General features: G+C 38.2%; 1 protein-coding gene across 1 annotated transcript; it reads right to left on the bottom strand.

Annotated features, from left to right (window-relative positions):
• Positions 1-15309: 15309 nt before the first annotated feature.
• LOC104239517 (uncharacterized) lies at positions 15310-15939 on the bottom strand. The gene has a single exon (XM_009794161.1). The coding sequence runs from the start codon at positions 15937-15939 to the stop codon at positions 15310-15312; it is 630 nt and encodes a 209-aa protein (XP_009792463.1).
• Positions 15940-16492: the final 553 nt, after the last annotated feature.

The raw sequence follows: 16492 nt of genomic DNA, 5'->3' as shown, positions 1-16492 counted from the left end.
TACCTCCTTCATCAAATGACTATTTAGATTAGCCTCATTGTCCGTGATAATGGTCTTTGGGATACCAAAGCAATAGACGATGTTAGAATGAACAAAGTCTACCACTGCTTTCTCGGTGACTGCTTTGAAAGTGACGGCCTCCACCCACTTGGTGAAGTAATCAATTGCAACCAAAATGAACATATGCCCATTTAAAGCCTTCGGCTCGATTGGCACAATAACATCCATTCCCCAAGCGACGAAAGGCCAAGGAGAGGACATGGGATGCAACTCCGAAGTAAGCGAGTGAATCAGGTCACCATGAATCTGGCATTGGTGACACTTGCGAACAAATCTGAAGCAATCTCGTTCCATAGTAAGCCAATAATACCCTGCATGCAGAATCTTTTTCGCCAAAATATATCCATTCATATGAGGTCCGCATACCCTCGAATGCACTTCACTCATGATCCGCTCTGCTTATGTGGTATCTATGTATCTCAACAAATTTAAATCTGGGGGTCCTTTTGTACAGAATTTCCCCATTCAGGAAGAAACCACTGGCGAGCCGCCTTATAGTTCTTTTTTGATCTCCTTTGGCATTCTCTTGATATTCTCTTGTTTTCATGAACCGTTTTATGACATGTTACCATGGTTTTCTGTCTCAATTGTATTGCATTAACCGTGTTGATTCCGAACTTGGATTTTTAGTGGATCAATATGAGTGTTGCCTGGATAAGGGAGCATCGAGGCTAAAGTAGCCATGGCACCGACTAGCTCGTTGTGAAACCTGGGAATGTACCTGAACTCGATGGATTTGAATCTTTTGCACATGTCTTGCACACATTGTTTGTACGGAATAAGCTTGATGTCTCGAGTCTCCCATTCGCCTTGGGCTTGCCGGATAAGCAAGTCAGAACCTCCCATAACCAATAGTTCATGCACATCCAGATCGATGGTCATATTCAAACCCATGATACAAGCTTCGTATTCTGCCATATTTTTGGTATAGAAGAACCGAAGTCGGGTTGTTGCAGGGTAATGATGTCCAATAGGTGAGATGAGATTGCCCCGATCCCAACTCCTATGATATTGACAGCCCCATCAAAATACATTTTCCATACAGGGTGATCGTCTGGAACTACTTCCTCTATTGAGTTGACCTCTTCGTCTGGGAAGTATGTGCTAAGTGGCATATACTCATCATCAACTGAATTCTCTACCAAATGATCTGCCAAAGCCTCTGCTTTCATCGCGGTGCGAGTGACATAAACGATGTCAAGATTTGTGAGCAGGATTTGCCAATTCGCGAGCCTGCCAATGGGCATTGGCTTTTGGAAGATGTACTTCAAAGGATCCATTCTGGATATGAGGTAAGTAGTGTAGGCCAAAAGATAATGTCTCAGCTTCTGAGCGACCCAAGTCAAGGCACAACATGTCCTTTCTAGAAGGGTATACTTAACCTCATAGTTTGTGAACTTCTTGCTCAATTAATAGATTGCCTGTTCCCTTTTGCCTGTTGCATCGTGTTGCCCCAGAACACATCCAAAAGCGTTATCCATAACCGATAGATATAAAAAGAAAGGCCTACCAGGTTGAGTTGGGACCAGTACATGGGGTTTTGATAGATAATCTTTGATCTTATAAAATGTTTTTTGGCAATCGTCTGTCTACTTGATAGCAACATCTTTTTTTAGTAACTTAAAGATGGGCTCGCATATGGTTGTGAGCTGAGCAATGAACCGACTGATGTAGTTCAACCTCCCGAGAAAACTCATGACTTCAGTTTTGTTCTTTGGTGGTGGCATATCTCGAATGGATTTTATCTTTGATGGATCCAATTCGATGCCTCTCCGGCTGACTATGAAACCGAGGAGTTTCCCAGATGGAACTCCAAATGCACACTTGGATGGATTGAGCTTAAGGTGATACTTCCGCAACCGTTCGAAGAACTTTTTTAAATCGCGCACATGATCACCTTTTGTCTTTGACTTTATAATAACATCATCGACATATAGATTTTACTACGCTAAAAAATAATCTAAACATAAACATGAACAACAAATAAATTCAAGAGAAATTTTCATAAAGCACTATCTTTTAGAAGTAATTAGCCATCTATAGATACCATTTGCTATATTACGGATTATAGATATCTTTTGTATGGTTATAAGATGTATTTTATGTATTTAAGCTATTGTATTCATGAATACAATAGCAAAAATAGGCGTGAATCAGGGAAGTCCAGCTAAATTCATGGAGTGAAACATGGGATTATAGCTGGACAAATTATTGTATTCAGCTGTATTTGACTGTATGCACGACGTAAAATAGAGGATTACACTGTTTTTAAAACGGAAAGTGAATCAATTAACATAATAGACTCCTAATATAACTCAACAAACTCAATTATAACACACAAATTTTGTATTTTCAGTTATAAAAAAGATTCTCAACCGAAAAATACCCCAAAAACATAGCAATCTTCAGAGAAATTATATAATACATCTGAATACATAAATTATATTAATTAAAAAAATATATGAATACATTCATGGCATATAGCGCGATAGTGAATACAATAAAATGTATAGAATACATCGGGATACATTGAAATACAATGAAAAAAAAGATAGTGAATACAATGAAATACATAAAATACAGCGAGATACATTAAAATACAATAAAAAAGACAATGAATACAATGAAATACAACGAGATATATTGAAATACATTGAAATATATTAACAAAAAATTCAAGTTGCTCAGCCCCCAATGTCGTCTTTGTTCAAGAACAACCCTAATGTTGTCTCGTTGAAGAAGCATCAGTATCCAGTCCTCGCTTGCCGTCACCTTTGCCTCCAGTTACTGACGATTAGCACGTAATTACCGGCGAAATAACGGAGACTTCTCCAAAACCTTTGCATTCTTTAACAGAAATTCTGAAAGTTTGAAAAAGTTTGTCAAAGCAACATTCTAAATAATCCTTCAAGTATGTTAAAGAGATGACAATCTTAACATTCTGCAAATCAATAGATTCTCCTTTTGCCAAATATCTTAACCCAAAGTTGTAACGGGCAATATTAAACTGGAGATAGAGAATATAATCAAGCCAAAAATGCAGGCGAACCGAATAAAATTGCAGAAAGCTAACAAAATATTATTTCACAGTAGAAAGTTCAGGCGGAGGAGAAGACATGAGAAGTAGAGAGAGAGAGAGAGGGAGAATAGATATGGGGTAGAGTTAGGAGAAATTTGAGGGGATATGAGAGAGAAAAATAATACAAAGCTTATTTTATGGCTTAAGGTTAGGAGGTAACCATAAATAGATATTTGACTATAAAAAAACAAAAGGTAGCTATGGAATATAATTTTTTAAAAGAATATTTATTTAAAATAAATAAGATATCAACCTTTGCTATATGAGGTAACTAATCCTAAATTTAATTGCAAATAAAACACAAAACGATATGAAAACACATATATATAAATCAGGTTATTAACAGACAAATTTATTTGACAAATTTATATTTTTTTATAAAACACTAAAATTAAATTCGGATAAATTTAACATACTAGTTTCGAAAAAAATAACACAAAAACCAAAATAGAACACATGCAAATCAAATAATATGCATTATTATAAAAGTTTTAACTTAAAATAAACCGAAATACCTCGATTTAGAATTTTCGGAAAGCAAATAGATTGAAATTTTGACTCCGGAAGTGTGAATCAACAATAATACGAAGCTCTACTTGAATGTGGGACCTACGTTCTTCATCTTTTACGTGACAGGGACCTTTTTTTTTAAAAATAGTGGGGCAGTGGGTATGGGAGTGGGGGACCAAGAAGAAGAAGGTATAAAATATTGAGGAAGAAGAAGCAGAATCGTTGTCTTGAAGAAGACGACTCGTTTTTAAAAAAAGGGGTATAGCGCCGGGTATTTGGGCGTTATACCTGTTATTGTCAGCTTTTTATATATAGCGCCCAAATACTGGGTGTTATACATTAACGGTACAGTTAACGTTAATGTATAGCGCCCAATATTTGGGCACTATATATAAAAATGTCATTTGTTTTATACCTATTAAGGTGCTACTTGTCCAAAAGAATCACATTTTGGTTCCGGACTCCAACTCCGTCGCCTCATATCTTTAATTTCATTAATTAATCACTTTAAACCAAATACAAAATGTATGAAAATAAAGTCAACCTTTAGTTTAATATTGTTGAAATATTTTCCTGAAATATGTTTGAGGATGTGACTTACAACTTTATAAAAGACCAAAAAAAAAAAAAAAAAAGAGTAGTTGATTTTTTCTTGAATAAAATTAGTATAGTACACATCATGGGGCCAATGTGATTTGTTTAGTCACGTCACTAGTATAATGACAGTTGAAGATTGAGTAAATTCTTAGACTTAACGGTCAAAACCGTCGCCTCATATCTTTGAATTTCATTAATTAATCACTTTAAACCAAATACAAAACGTATGAAAATAAAGTCAACTTTTAGTTTAATAGTGTTAAAATATTTTTCCGAAATACGTTTGAGGAAACAGTCTCTCTATCCCAGAGTAGGGGTAAAATCTGCGTACACACTATTCCTTTTAGACCTCACTAAGTGAGATTATACTGGATTGTTGTTGTTGTTAATGTGATTTAAAACTTTTTAAAAGACAAAAACAAAAAAAAAAAAGAGTTGTTGATTTTTTCTTGAATAAAATTAGTATAGTACACATCATGTGGCCAATGTCATTTGTTTAGTCACGTCACTCATATAATGACAGTTGAAGATTGAGTCAATTCTTAGACTTAATGGTCAAAATCGTTTCCTCATATATTTGAATTTCATTAATTAATCACTTTAAACCAAATACAAAATGTATGAAAATAAAGCCAAACTTTAGTTTAATATTGTTGAAATATTTTCCTGAAATACTATGATGGCCGAAAAGGTCATCGCTTGTTTTAGAAATAAATTCTGTGTTGCGAGGTCTTAAAACCTCTTTCTGTCTCACCTCGATTTGCCTATGCAATCCGGGCACGTATCCGGAAAGCCATTATGTGAAAATCTGTGAAAAATGATAAATTTTGCTTTTAAAATGAATTAAAGTTGACTTCGGACAACATTTTGGGTAAACGGACCCGGAAGGTCCGTAGGAAAATATGGGACTTGGGTGTATGCCCAGAATCGAATTCCAAGGTCCCAAGCCCGAGAAATAAATTTTTAAAGAAAATTATTTTCTAGAAAATATATGAATTTTTTGAAATGAAATGTGTTTGGAATTTGATGGTATCGGGCTCGTATTTTGGTTCCGGAGCCCGGTACAGGTCTTTTATGTGATTTAAGTTGAGCCTGTAAACTTTGGTAAGAAACGGAGGTCATATGACGCGATTCGAAACCTTAGATATAAAATTTGAAACTTTGAAAGTTCTTGAGATTTTCTTTGATTTTGATGCTAAATTCATAGTTGTTGATGTTATTTTAGTGATTTGATTGCACGAGCAAGTCCGTATGATGTTTTTAGATTAGTGTGCATGTTTAGTTTGGAGCCCCGAGGGCTCGGATGAGTTTTAGATAGGCCACGGAGTGAAATTTGGACTTAGGAGTTTTTGGTGTGTTGCAAGCCTTGCAAAGGCTGGCTCGCAAATGCGAACAATGTGTCGCAAATGCGAATTTTGGTCTAGGCTGCCTTGGTCGCAAATGCGATGTATTTATCGCAAATGCGACAGCAGCATCGCAAATGCGAAGAGGACTAGAATCCTCAGGGTTCGCAAATGCGAGGTTAGCAGGTTCTGAACGGTTCGCAATTGCGAACCCTGGTCGCAATTGCGACATCTGCGACCTGCAAATTCATTACTTACGCGAAAATCTTTCATTTTTCAAACACTTTCAAAACATAAACTCTCTTGGGCGATTTTCCAAAGAAATGTTCTTCTCCAAACCGATTGTAAGTCTATTCTAACTCGTCTTTTTCAATCTTTAACATCTTTTCACATGATTTCAACTCAAAATCAAGGGTTTTCATAGGAAAATTGGGTGTTTGGATAGAACCTAGATTTTTTCAAATTTTGGGGATTTGAACATCGATTTGAGGTCCGATTTCAAAACAAATTATACATTTGGATTCGTGAGGGAATAGGTAATCAGGTTTTGATTCTAACCTCACGTTTTGACCATGTGGGACCGGGGTCGATTTTTGACATTTTGGGAAAAACTTTAGAAAACCTCTTTTCATGCATTGGAATGGACTCATTTAGCATTTATTGATAGAGTTAAATAACTTGTGGCTAGATACAAGCGAATTGGTGGTGCAATCAAAAGGTAAAACGATAGTTGAGGCTTGAATTGTGTTCGTGGCATCGAGGTAAGTGTTTGGTCTAACCTTAGCTTGAGGGATTAGGAGTTGAGTCTTATTTGCTATATGTTAATTGATGAGTACGACGTATAGGCATGGTGACGAGTATCTATACATTGGTGTCTGGCATGCCCGTAAGTCTTATACTATGATTAATGTGACTCCGTTTGAATTGGTTATGCCTTATATGATGATTTCTATTGTTGAGCAAGGCTTGTGAAAGCAAGGTTGGTATTTGAATATTGAAGAGCGTTGGCTCAAATTGTAAAATGATTTGTGGAAGTATAATTGGCAATTGAACATTTTAGAGCATTGGATCAAGTTGTGAATTGAGTTATGAAGTAAATGTGAAGAAGAAAAGAAAAGAGAGGATTATGATATTGTCTCATTTGCCAGAATGTTGTTGTTTTAATGTTATCTCCCTTGCCGGGATGTTATTGTTTTGTTATTGTTTCCCTTGCCGGGATTTGATTGTTGTACTGTTGTTCCTTTGCCGAGATTTCATTATGATTTTATTTATTTCCTTGCCCTTATTGCTTGTGATTATTGTTTGGGTGAGGAAGATTATTAAAGAACGAAGGGTGATATCATGTATTGTTTTGGTGAGAGAGTGTTAAAGCACGAAGGGTGATGTCGTGTATGCGTTTGTGAGGAAGAGTGTAAAATTGGAGCATATCTGAGATCGACAGTATGATGATCCTCAATTGTGTGTCCTTAGGGACACAGTGCTACACGGTGGTGCCAAGCAGGTTATATTAGGTGATGATGGAGTATTGAGGCTGTAGGGTCGAGTTTGTATGCCTAATGTAGATGGGATTCGAGAGTTAAATTTAGAGGAGGCCCACAGTTTCCGGTACTCTATTCATCCCGGCGCCGCTAAGATGTATCGAGATTTGCGGTAGTATTATTGGTGGAGAAGGATGAAGAAGGATATTATTGCATATGTGGCTCAATGTTTGAATTGTCAGCAGGTAAAGTACGAGCATTAGAGACCTGGCGGTTTGTTCCAGAAGATTGAGATTCCTAAGTGGAAGTGGGAGCGTATCACTTTGGATTTCGTTGTTGGACTCTCACAGACTTAGAGGAAGTTCGATGCAGTGTGGTTTATTGTTGATCGGCTGACCAAGTCAGCGCATTTCATTCCGGTGGCAGTCTCCTACTGTTATGAGAGGTTAGCTGAGATCTATATTTGGGAGATTGTTCGTCTTCATGGTATGCCCGTGTATATCATTTCTGATCGAGGTACACAGTTTACCTCACGTTTCTGGAGAGCAGTTCAGCGAGAATTAGGCACACAGGTCGAGTTGAGCACAGTAGTTCATCCTCAGATGGACGGGCAGTCTGAGCGTACTATTCAAATTTTAGAGGACATGCTCCGAGCTTGTGTCATGGACTTTGGAGGCTCATGGGATCAGTTTTTGCATTTAGCAGAGTTTTCCTACAACAATAACTACCAGTTGAGCATCCAGATGTCTCCTTATGAGGCTTTATATGGTAGGCGGTGTCGATCGCCTATTGGATGGTTTGAGCCGGGAGAGGCTAGGTTATTGGGTACGGATCTAGTGCAAGATGCCTTGGACAAGGTCAGGATTATTCAGGATAGGCTTCGTACAACTCAGTCCAGGAAAAAGAATTATGCCGGCGGTAAGGTTCGTGATTTGGCATTCATGGTCGGTGAGCAAGTGTTGTTTCGGGTGTTGCATATGAAGGGCGTGATGAGATTTGGGAAGATAGGCAAGTTTAGCCCTAGGTTCTTTGGCCCGTTTGAGATTTTTGATCGAGTGGGGGAGGAGCTTATAGACTTGCGCTGCCACCGAGATTATCAGTCGTGCATCCAGTGTTTCATGTGTCCATGCTTCAAAATTATCACGCCGATCCATCTCACGTGTTAGACTTCACCACTGTCCAGTTGGACAAGGACTTATCTTATAAGGAGGAGCCGGTAGCAATTCAGGACAGGTAGGTTCGTCAGTTGAGATCGAAGAGTTTTCCTTCTGTTCGTGTTCAGTGGAGAGGTCAGCCTGTTGAGGCATCGACCTAAGAGTTCGAGTCCGATATGCGGAGCCGTTATCCCCATCTTTTCTCCGACTCAGGTACTTCTTTCTTATGTCTGTTAGAGGACGAACGGTTGTTTTAGAGGTGGAAAATGTGATGACCCAAACAGTCATCACTTGTTTTAGAAATAAATTTTGTGTTCCGAGGCCTTTAAAACCTCTTTCTATCTTACATCGATTTGCATGCGCAGTCCGGGTACATATCTGGAAAGCCGTTATATGAAAATCTATGAAAAATAATAAATTTAGCTTTTAAAATGAATTAAAGTTGACTTCGGTCAACATATTGGGTAAACGGACCAGGACCCGTGATTTGACAATCCCGAAGGGTCCGTAGGAAAATATGGGACTTGGGCATATGCCCCAAATCGAATTCTGATGTCCCAAGACCGAGAAATAAATTTTTAAAGAAAATTATTTTCTGGAATATATATGAGTTTTTGGAAATGAAATGTGTTTAAAATTTGATGCTATCGGGCCCGTATTTTGGTTCCGAAGCCCGGTACAGGTCTTATATGTGATTTAAGTTGAGCCTGTAAACTTTGGTAAGAAATGGAGGTCATATGACGTGATTCGGAACCTTAGATGTAAAATTTGAAACTTTGAAAGTTCTTGAGATTTTCTTTGATTTTAATGCTAAATTCATAGTTGTTGATGTTATTTTGGTGATTTGATTGCACGAGCAAGTCCGTATGATGTTTTTAGGTTAGTGTGCATGTTTGGTTTGGAGCCGCGAGGGCTCGAGTGAGTTTTGGATAGGCCACAGAGTGAAATTTGGACTTAGGAATTTCTGGTGTGTTGAAGGCCTGCAGGCTTTGCAATTGCGAGCTCGCAAATGCGAACAATGTATCGCAAATGCGAATTTTGACCTAGGCTGCCTTGGTCACAAATGCTATGTATTTATCGCAAATGCGACATCAACATCACGAATGCGAAGAGGATCGGATCCTCAGGGTTCGCATTTTCGCTAATGCAAGGTTAGCAGGTTCTGAACGGTTCGCAATTGCGAACCCTGGTTGCAATTGCGACATCTGCGACCTGCAAATTCATGACTTAGGCGAAAATCTTTCATTTTTCAAACACTTTCAAAACATAAACTCTCTTGGGCGATTTTCCAAAGAAAAGTTCTTCTCCAAACCGATTGTAAGTCAATTCTAACTCGTCTTCTTCAATCTTTAACATCTTTCCACATTATTTCAACTCAAAATCAAGGGTTTTCATGGGAAGATTGGGTGTTTGGGTAGAACCTAGATTTTTTCAAATTTTGGGGATTTGGACATCGATTTGAGGTCCAATTTCAAAACAAATTATACATTTGGATTCGTGGGGGAATAGGTAACCTGGTTTTGATTCGAACCTCAAGTTTTGACCATGTGGGATCGGGGTCGATTTTTGACATTTTGGGAAAAACTTTAGAAAACCTCTTTTCATGCATTGGAATGGACTCATTTAGCATTTATTGATATAGTTAAATAACTTGTGGCTAGATACAAGCGAATTTGTGGTGCAATCAAGAGGTAAAGCGATAGTTGAGGCTTGAATTGTGTTCGTGGCATCGAGGTAAGTGTTTGGTCTAACGTTAGCTTGAGGGATTAAGAGTTGAGTCTTATTTGCTATATGTTAATTGATGAGTATGACGTATAGGCATGGTGACGAGTATCTATACATTGGTGTCTGGCATGCCCGTAAGTCTTATACTATGATTAGTGTGACTCCGTTTGTATTGGTTATGCCTTATGTGATTATTTCTATTGTTGAGCAAGGCTTGTGAAAGCAAGGTTGGTATTTGAATATTGATAAGCACTGGATCAAATTGTAAAATGATTTGTGGAAGTATAATTTGCAATTGAACATTTTAGAGCATTGGATCAAGTTGTGAATTGAGTTATAAAGTAAATGTGAAGAAGAAAAGAAAAGAGAGGATTATGATATTGTCTCCTTTGCCGGGATGTTGTTGTTTTAAAGTTATCTCCCTTGCCGGGAAGTTATTGTTTTGTTATTGTTTCCTTTGCTGGGATTTGATTGTTGTACTGTTGTTCCTTTATCGAGATTTCATTATGATTTTATTTATTTCCTTGCCCTTATTGCTTGTGATTGTTGTTTGGGTGAGAAAGAGTATTAAAGCACGAAGGGTGATATCATGTATTATTTTGGTGAGAGAGTGTTAAAGCACGAAGGGTAATGCCGTGTATGAGTTTGTGAGGAAAAGTGTAAAATTGGAGCATATCCGAGATCGGCAGTATGATGATCCTCAATTGTGTGTCCTTAGGGACACAGTTCTACACGGTGGTGCCAAGCAGGTTATATTAGGTGATGATGGATTATTGAGGCTGCAGGGTCGAGTTTGTGTGCCTAATGTATATGGGATTCGAGAGTTAAATTTAGAGGAGGCCCACAGTTCCAGGTACTCTATTTATCCCGGCGCCGCTAAGATGTATCGAGATTTGCGGTAGCATTATTGGTGGAGAAGGATGAAGAAGGATATTATTGCATATGTGGGTCGATGTTTGAATTGTCAGCAGGTAAAGTACGAGCATCAGAGACCTGACGGTTTCTTCCAGAAGATTGAGATTCCTATGTGGAAGTGGGAGCGTATCACTATGGATTTCGTTGTTGGACTCCCACAGACTTAGAGGAAGTTCGATGCAGTGTGGTTTATTGTTGATAGGCTGACCAAGTCAGCGCATTTCATTCCGGTGGCAGTCTCCTACTGTTATAAGAGGTTAGCTGAGATCTATATCTGGGAGATTGTTCGTCTTCATGGTATGCCCGTGTATATCATTTCTGATCGAGGTACACAGTTTACCTCACGTTTCTGGAGAGCAGTTCAGCAAGAATTAGGCACACAAGTCGAGTTGAGCACAATATTTCATCCTCAGATGGACGGTCAGTCTGAGCGTACTATTTAGATTTTGAAGGACATGCTCCGAGATTGTGTCATGGACTTTAGAGGCTCAAGAGATCAGTTTTTGCCTTTAGCAGAGTTTGCCTACAACAACAGCTACCAGTTGAGCATCCAGATGTCTCCTTTTGAGGCTTTATTTGGTAGGCGGTGTCGATCGCCTATTGAATGGTTTGATCCGGGAGAGGCTCGGTTATTGGGTACAGATCTAGTGCAAGATGCCTTGGACAAGGTCAGGATTATTCAAGATAGGCTTCGTACAACTCAGTCCAGGCAAAAGAATTATGCCGACGGTAAGGTTCGTGATTTGGCATTCATGGTCGGTGAGCAAGTGTTGTTTCGGGTGTTGCATATGAAGGGCGTGATGAGATTTGGGAATAGGGGCAAGCTTAGCCCTAGGTTCATTGGCCTGTTTAAGATTCTTGATCGAGTATGGGAGGAGCTTACAGACTTGCGCTGCCACCGAGATTATCAGTCGTGCATCCAGTGTTTCATGTGTCCATGCTTCAAAAGTATCACGTCGATCCATCTCACGTGTTAGACTTCACCACTGTCCAGTTGGACAAGGACTTATCCTATAAGGAGGAGCCGGTAGCTATTCAGGACTGGTAGGTTCGTCAGTTGAGATCGAAAAGTTTTCCTTTTGTTCGTGTTCAGTGGAGAGGTCAGCCTGTTGAGGCATCGACCTAAGAGTCCGAGTCCGATATGCGGAGCCGTTATCCCTATCTTTTCTCCGACTCAGGTACTTCTTTCTTATGTCTGTTCGAGGACGAATGGTTTTTTAGAGATGGAAAATGTGATGATCCAAACGGTCATCACTTGTTTTAGAAATAAATTTTGTGTTCTGAGGCCTTTAAAACCTATTTCTATCTTACATCGATTTGCGTGCACAGTCCGGGTACATATCTTGAAAGCTGTTATGTGAAAATCTATGAAAAATAATAAATTTTGCTTTTAAAATGAATTAAAGTTGACTTCGGTCAACATATTGGGTAAACGGACCAGGACCCGTGATTTGACAATCCCGAAGGGTCCGTAGGAAAATATGGGACTTGGGCGTATGCCCCAAATCGAATTCCGATGTCCCAAGACCAAGAAATAAATTTTTAAAGAAAATAATTTTCTGGAATATATATGAGTTTTTGGAAATGAAATGTGTTTGGAATTTGATGCTATCGGGCTCGTATTTTGGTTCCGATGCCCGGTACAGGTCTTATATGTGATTTAAGTTGAGCCTGTAAACTTTGGTAAGAATGGAGGTTATATGACGCGATTCGGAACCTTAGATGTAAAATTTGAAACTTTGAAAGTTCTTGAGATTTTCTTTGATTTTGATGCTAAATTCATAGTTGCTGATGTTATTTTGATGATTTGATTGCACGAGCAAGTCCGTATGATGTTTTTAGGTTAGTGTGCATGTTTGGTTTGGAGCCTTGAGGGCTCGAGTGAGTTTTGGATAGGCCACAGAGTGAAATTTGGACTTAGGAATTTCTGGTGTGTTGCAGGCCTGCAGGCTTCGCAATTGCGAACAATGTGTCGCAAATGCAAATTTTGACCTAGGCTGCCTTGGTCACAAATGTGATGTATTTATCGCAAATGCGACAGTAGCATCATGAATGCGAAGAGGACCGGAATCCTCAGGGTTCGCATTTTCGCAAATGCAAGGTTAGCAGGTTCTGAACGGTTCGCAATTGCGAACCCTGGTCGCAATTGCGACAACTGCAACCTGTAAATTCATGACTTAGGCGAAAATCTTTCATTTTTCAAACTCTTTCAAAACATAAACTCTCTTGGGCGATTTTCCAAAGAAAAGTTCTTCTCCAAACCGATTGTAAGTCAATTCTAACTCGTTTTCTTCAATCTTTAACATCTTTTCACATGATTTCAACTCAAAATCAAGGGTTTTCATGGGAAATTGAGTGTTTGGGTAGAACCTAGGTTTTTTCAAATTTTGGGGATTTGGGGTCCGATTTCAAAACAAATTATACATTTGGGTTCGTAGGGGAATGGGTAATCGGGTTTTGGTTCGAACCTCAGGTTTTGACTATATGGGTCAGGGGTCGATTTTTGACATTTTGGAAAAAACTTTAGAAAATCTATTTTCATGCATTGGAATGGACTCATTTAGCATTTATTGATATAGTTAAATAACTTGTGGCTAGATACAAGCGAATTGGTGGTGCAATCAAGAGGTAAAGCGATAGTTAAGGCTTGAATTGTGTTCGTGACATCGAGGTAAGTGTTTGGTCTAACATTAGCTTGAGGGATTAGGAGTTGAGTCTTATTTGCTATATGTTAATTGATGAGTACGACGTATAGGCATGGTGACGAGTATCTATACGTTGGTGTCTGGCATGCCCGTCAGTCTTATACTATGATTAATGTGACAATGTTTGTATTCGTTATGTCTTATGTGATGATTTCTATTGTTGAGCAAGGCTTGTGAAAGCAAGGTTGGTATTTGAATATTGAAGAGCATTGGCTCAAATTGTAAAATGATTTATGGAAGTATAATTGACAATTGAACATTTTAGAGCATTGACTCAAGTTGTAAATTGAGTTATGAAGTAAATATGAAGAAGAAAAGAAAAGAGAGGATTATGATATTGTCTCCTTTTTCGGGATGTTGTTGTTTTAAAGTTATCTCCCTTGCCGGGATGTTATTGTTTCCCTTGCCGGGATTTGATTGTTGTACTATTGTTCCCTTGCCGGGGTTTCATTATGATTTTATTTATTTCGTTGCCCTTATTGCTTGTGATTGTTGTTTGGGTGAGGAAGAGTATTAAAACACGAAGGGTGATGCCGTGTATTTTTTTGGTGAGAGAGTGTTAAAGCACAAAGGGTGATGTCGTGTATGATTTTGTGAGAAAGAATGTAATAGCATGAAGGATGATGTCGTGCCACACAATGTACAATTCCGTGCCGATTATATTAATTTTTATGGTGAGAACGAGGGTAAGAGCACAAAGGGTGATGCCGTGCATATTATATTTATTCTTATGGCGAGGACGAGAGTAAAAGCACGAAGGGCGATATCGTACACTTGTTGATTTCTGATTCTTGTTGATAGTTGATTTATGGTGTTCCTTATATTTACCTGCTGTTCTTCTTTTATCATTTAATGTTTCCCCGTAGCATGTCCCCCCTCCCATTCTTAACTGTACATTCCTGCTTCTATTTTTCACTGTATATGATTTAACTGCACAGGTTTATTTGGTAGTCTGGTCTTAGCCTCATCACTACTTCGCCAAGGTAAGGCTAGGCACTTATCAACACATGGGGTCAGTTGTGCCGATACTACACTCTGCACTGTGTGCAGATACTAGTACCTGAGTAAGGTTGCTGCCTTCAGTCTAACAGGCGACCCGAGGTAGTCCTGCAGGTGTCCGCGGGCCTTAGCGTCTCCTTCTATCATCTTTTTTCTGCTTTACTTATTCAGAGACAGATTCGTGTATTTTTATTCAGATTTATTTGTAGTAATCTTAGACAGTCTGTGAAATTGTGATACCAACTTCTGGGTAGAGTTGTATTTAGACTTCCGCAGTTTGTATTAAGTTAAAATTATCAAATTTTGTCTTCCGATTCATTATTTCCGCTATTTGTATGATATCTACTCATCACTATTAAATGGTTTAAAACTGGAAAGGGTAATAACTTAAACGGTTGGCTTGCCTAGCTTTCACCAGTAGGTGCCATCACGACTCTCGAGGGTGGAAAATCCGGATAGTGACAAATATGTTTGAGGATGTGACTTAAAATTTTTTAAAACACAAAAAAAAAGAGTAGTTGATTTTTTCTGGAAATTAAAGCATTATACCATCAATCAAAATGCAAACATCAACCATTTGTTGAAGGGAAATTACCATTTGGTTTGGTTTGTTTTACTATGCTGTTTTATTGTGAATTGTGGTAGTCTCTTTCCAAGTGTAATATCTTTATTTTGAACACAAATAATAATGCTATATTACTACCACAAATATTACACAGTTCTTGCATAGTCCCGTAGGATATTTTAATTTCCAAACTTGGCTAGTTTTTCACAAACACTAGTACTAACATACTTTAACTTAAAACTGAAACCATGCTTTTCCTTTAGCAATTGGTGTTCAACAAAACAAGGTGGACGGGCATGATGAACACATCTAGAAATTTTGAAATTCTTCAGTGCTTCCTTTGCTAAGAGGTGGGCTATTTCATTTCCTTCCCTGAAGTTATGCCTCAGGATTGGGTGCTTCAACTGGTACACTAACAACCTGCATTCCAAAATTAGATTTGACAGGTTAGGGTTATTTTCATTAAGCATCAATATAGAATCCGTTGAGTCAATCTCAATTTCGATATTACAAAGATCAAGATGTTTAGCAATATTTAGTCCTTCATGTAGAGCCATTAGCTCACAATGCATGACTGAGGATGCATAAGCTGATCTGCAGTACCTAAAAATCCAGTCACCATCTTTATTCCTGAAAACTCCACCCAGTCCAGCTTCCAGGGTAGCTTTGAAGAAGGCTCCGTTAATATTGAGTTTGATTGTATTTGTCGGAAGTTTGTTCCAATTGATCTTAACTTGAAACCTGTGCTCCTTGAAGGGATTCTTTTCCACAAAGAAATTATATTCACAGGCTTGTTGGAGGATGACCATGTGACAGACCTTATTACTAACATTGTTCAAATTATTGTTGTTTCTATTTTTCCAAATATTCCAAATGGCAAAAGGAAGGATGGTCTTCCAGTTATTTGAGTAGAGGCTTGTTTGAATAAAAATATTCTTTAATCTCAAAAACCAGTGATTTTCATCTTTCAAATAAAAAATTTTTATACCTAATTATTCCCAACAAGAATTAGTGATAGGGCAGTCGAGCAAGATATGTTCAGCATTTTCTTACATTAATTCTACAGATGGTGCAAACCTTATCAATATTCATACCAATGTAGGATAAGTAGGCTCTGCAAGGTATATGATTATGCAAACATTTCCAGAAGAAGAACTTGATTTTGTTTGGGCATTGAAGATCCCAAATCCATTCAAAATCTAGTTTGGGAGGAAAAGAAGGATTGATGAGGGAGTAGCAAGATTTGGTGGTGAAAAGACCACTAGAGGTAATACCCCATGTCATAGTATCTTTTTTAGTAAACTTATTAGGTATAGGGGTGGCCATAATATTTTTCATAAGGGTATTAGGAATATCAAAGGA

The sequence above is a fragment of the Nicotiana sylvestris genome, chromosome 6 (assembly GCF_000393655.2).
Source record: "Nicotiana sylvestris chromosome 6, ASM39365v2, whole genome shotgun sequence".
In the NCBI taxonomy this organism is placed as follows: domain Eukaryota; kingdom Viridiplantae; phylum Streptophyta; class Magnoliopsida; order Solanales; family Solanaceae; genus Nicotiana; species Nicotiana sylvestris.
Note: the sequence above shows the minus strand (reverse complement) of the source record. Positions and strands in the feature narration are given on the sequence as shown.

What these genes read in the sequence shown, in the direction of transcription:
- LOC104239517 (XM_009794161.1), bottom strand. Translation starts at nt 15,939, where the DNA reads ATGGTCATCCTCCAACAAGCCTGTGAATATAATTTCTTTGTGGAAAAG.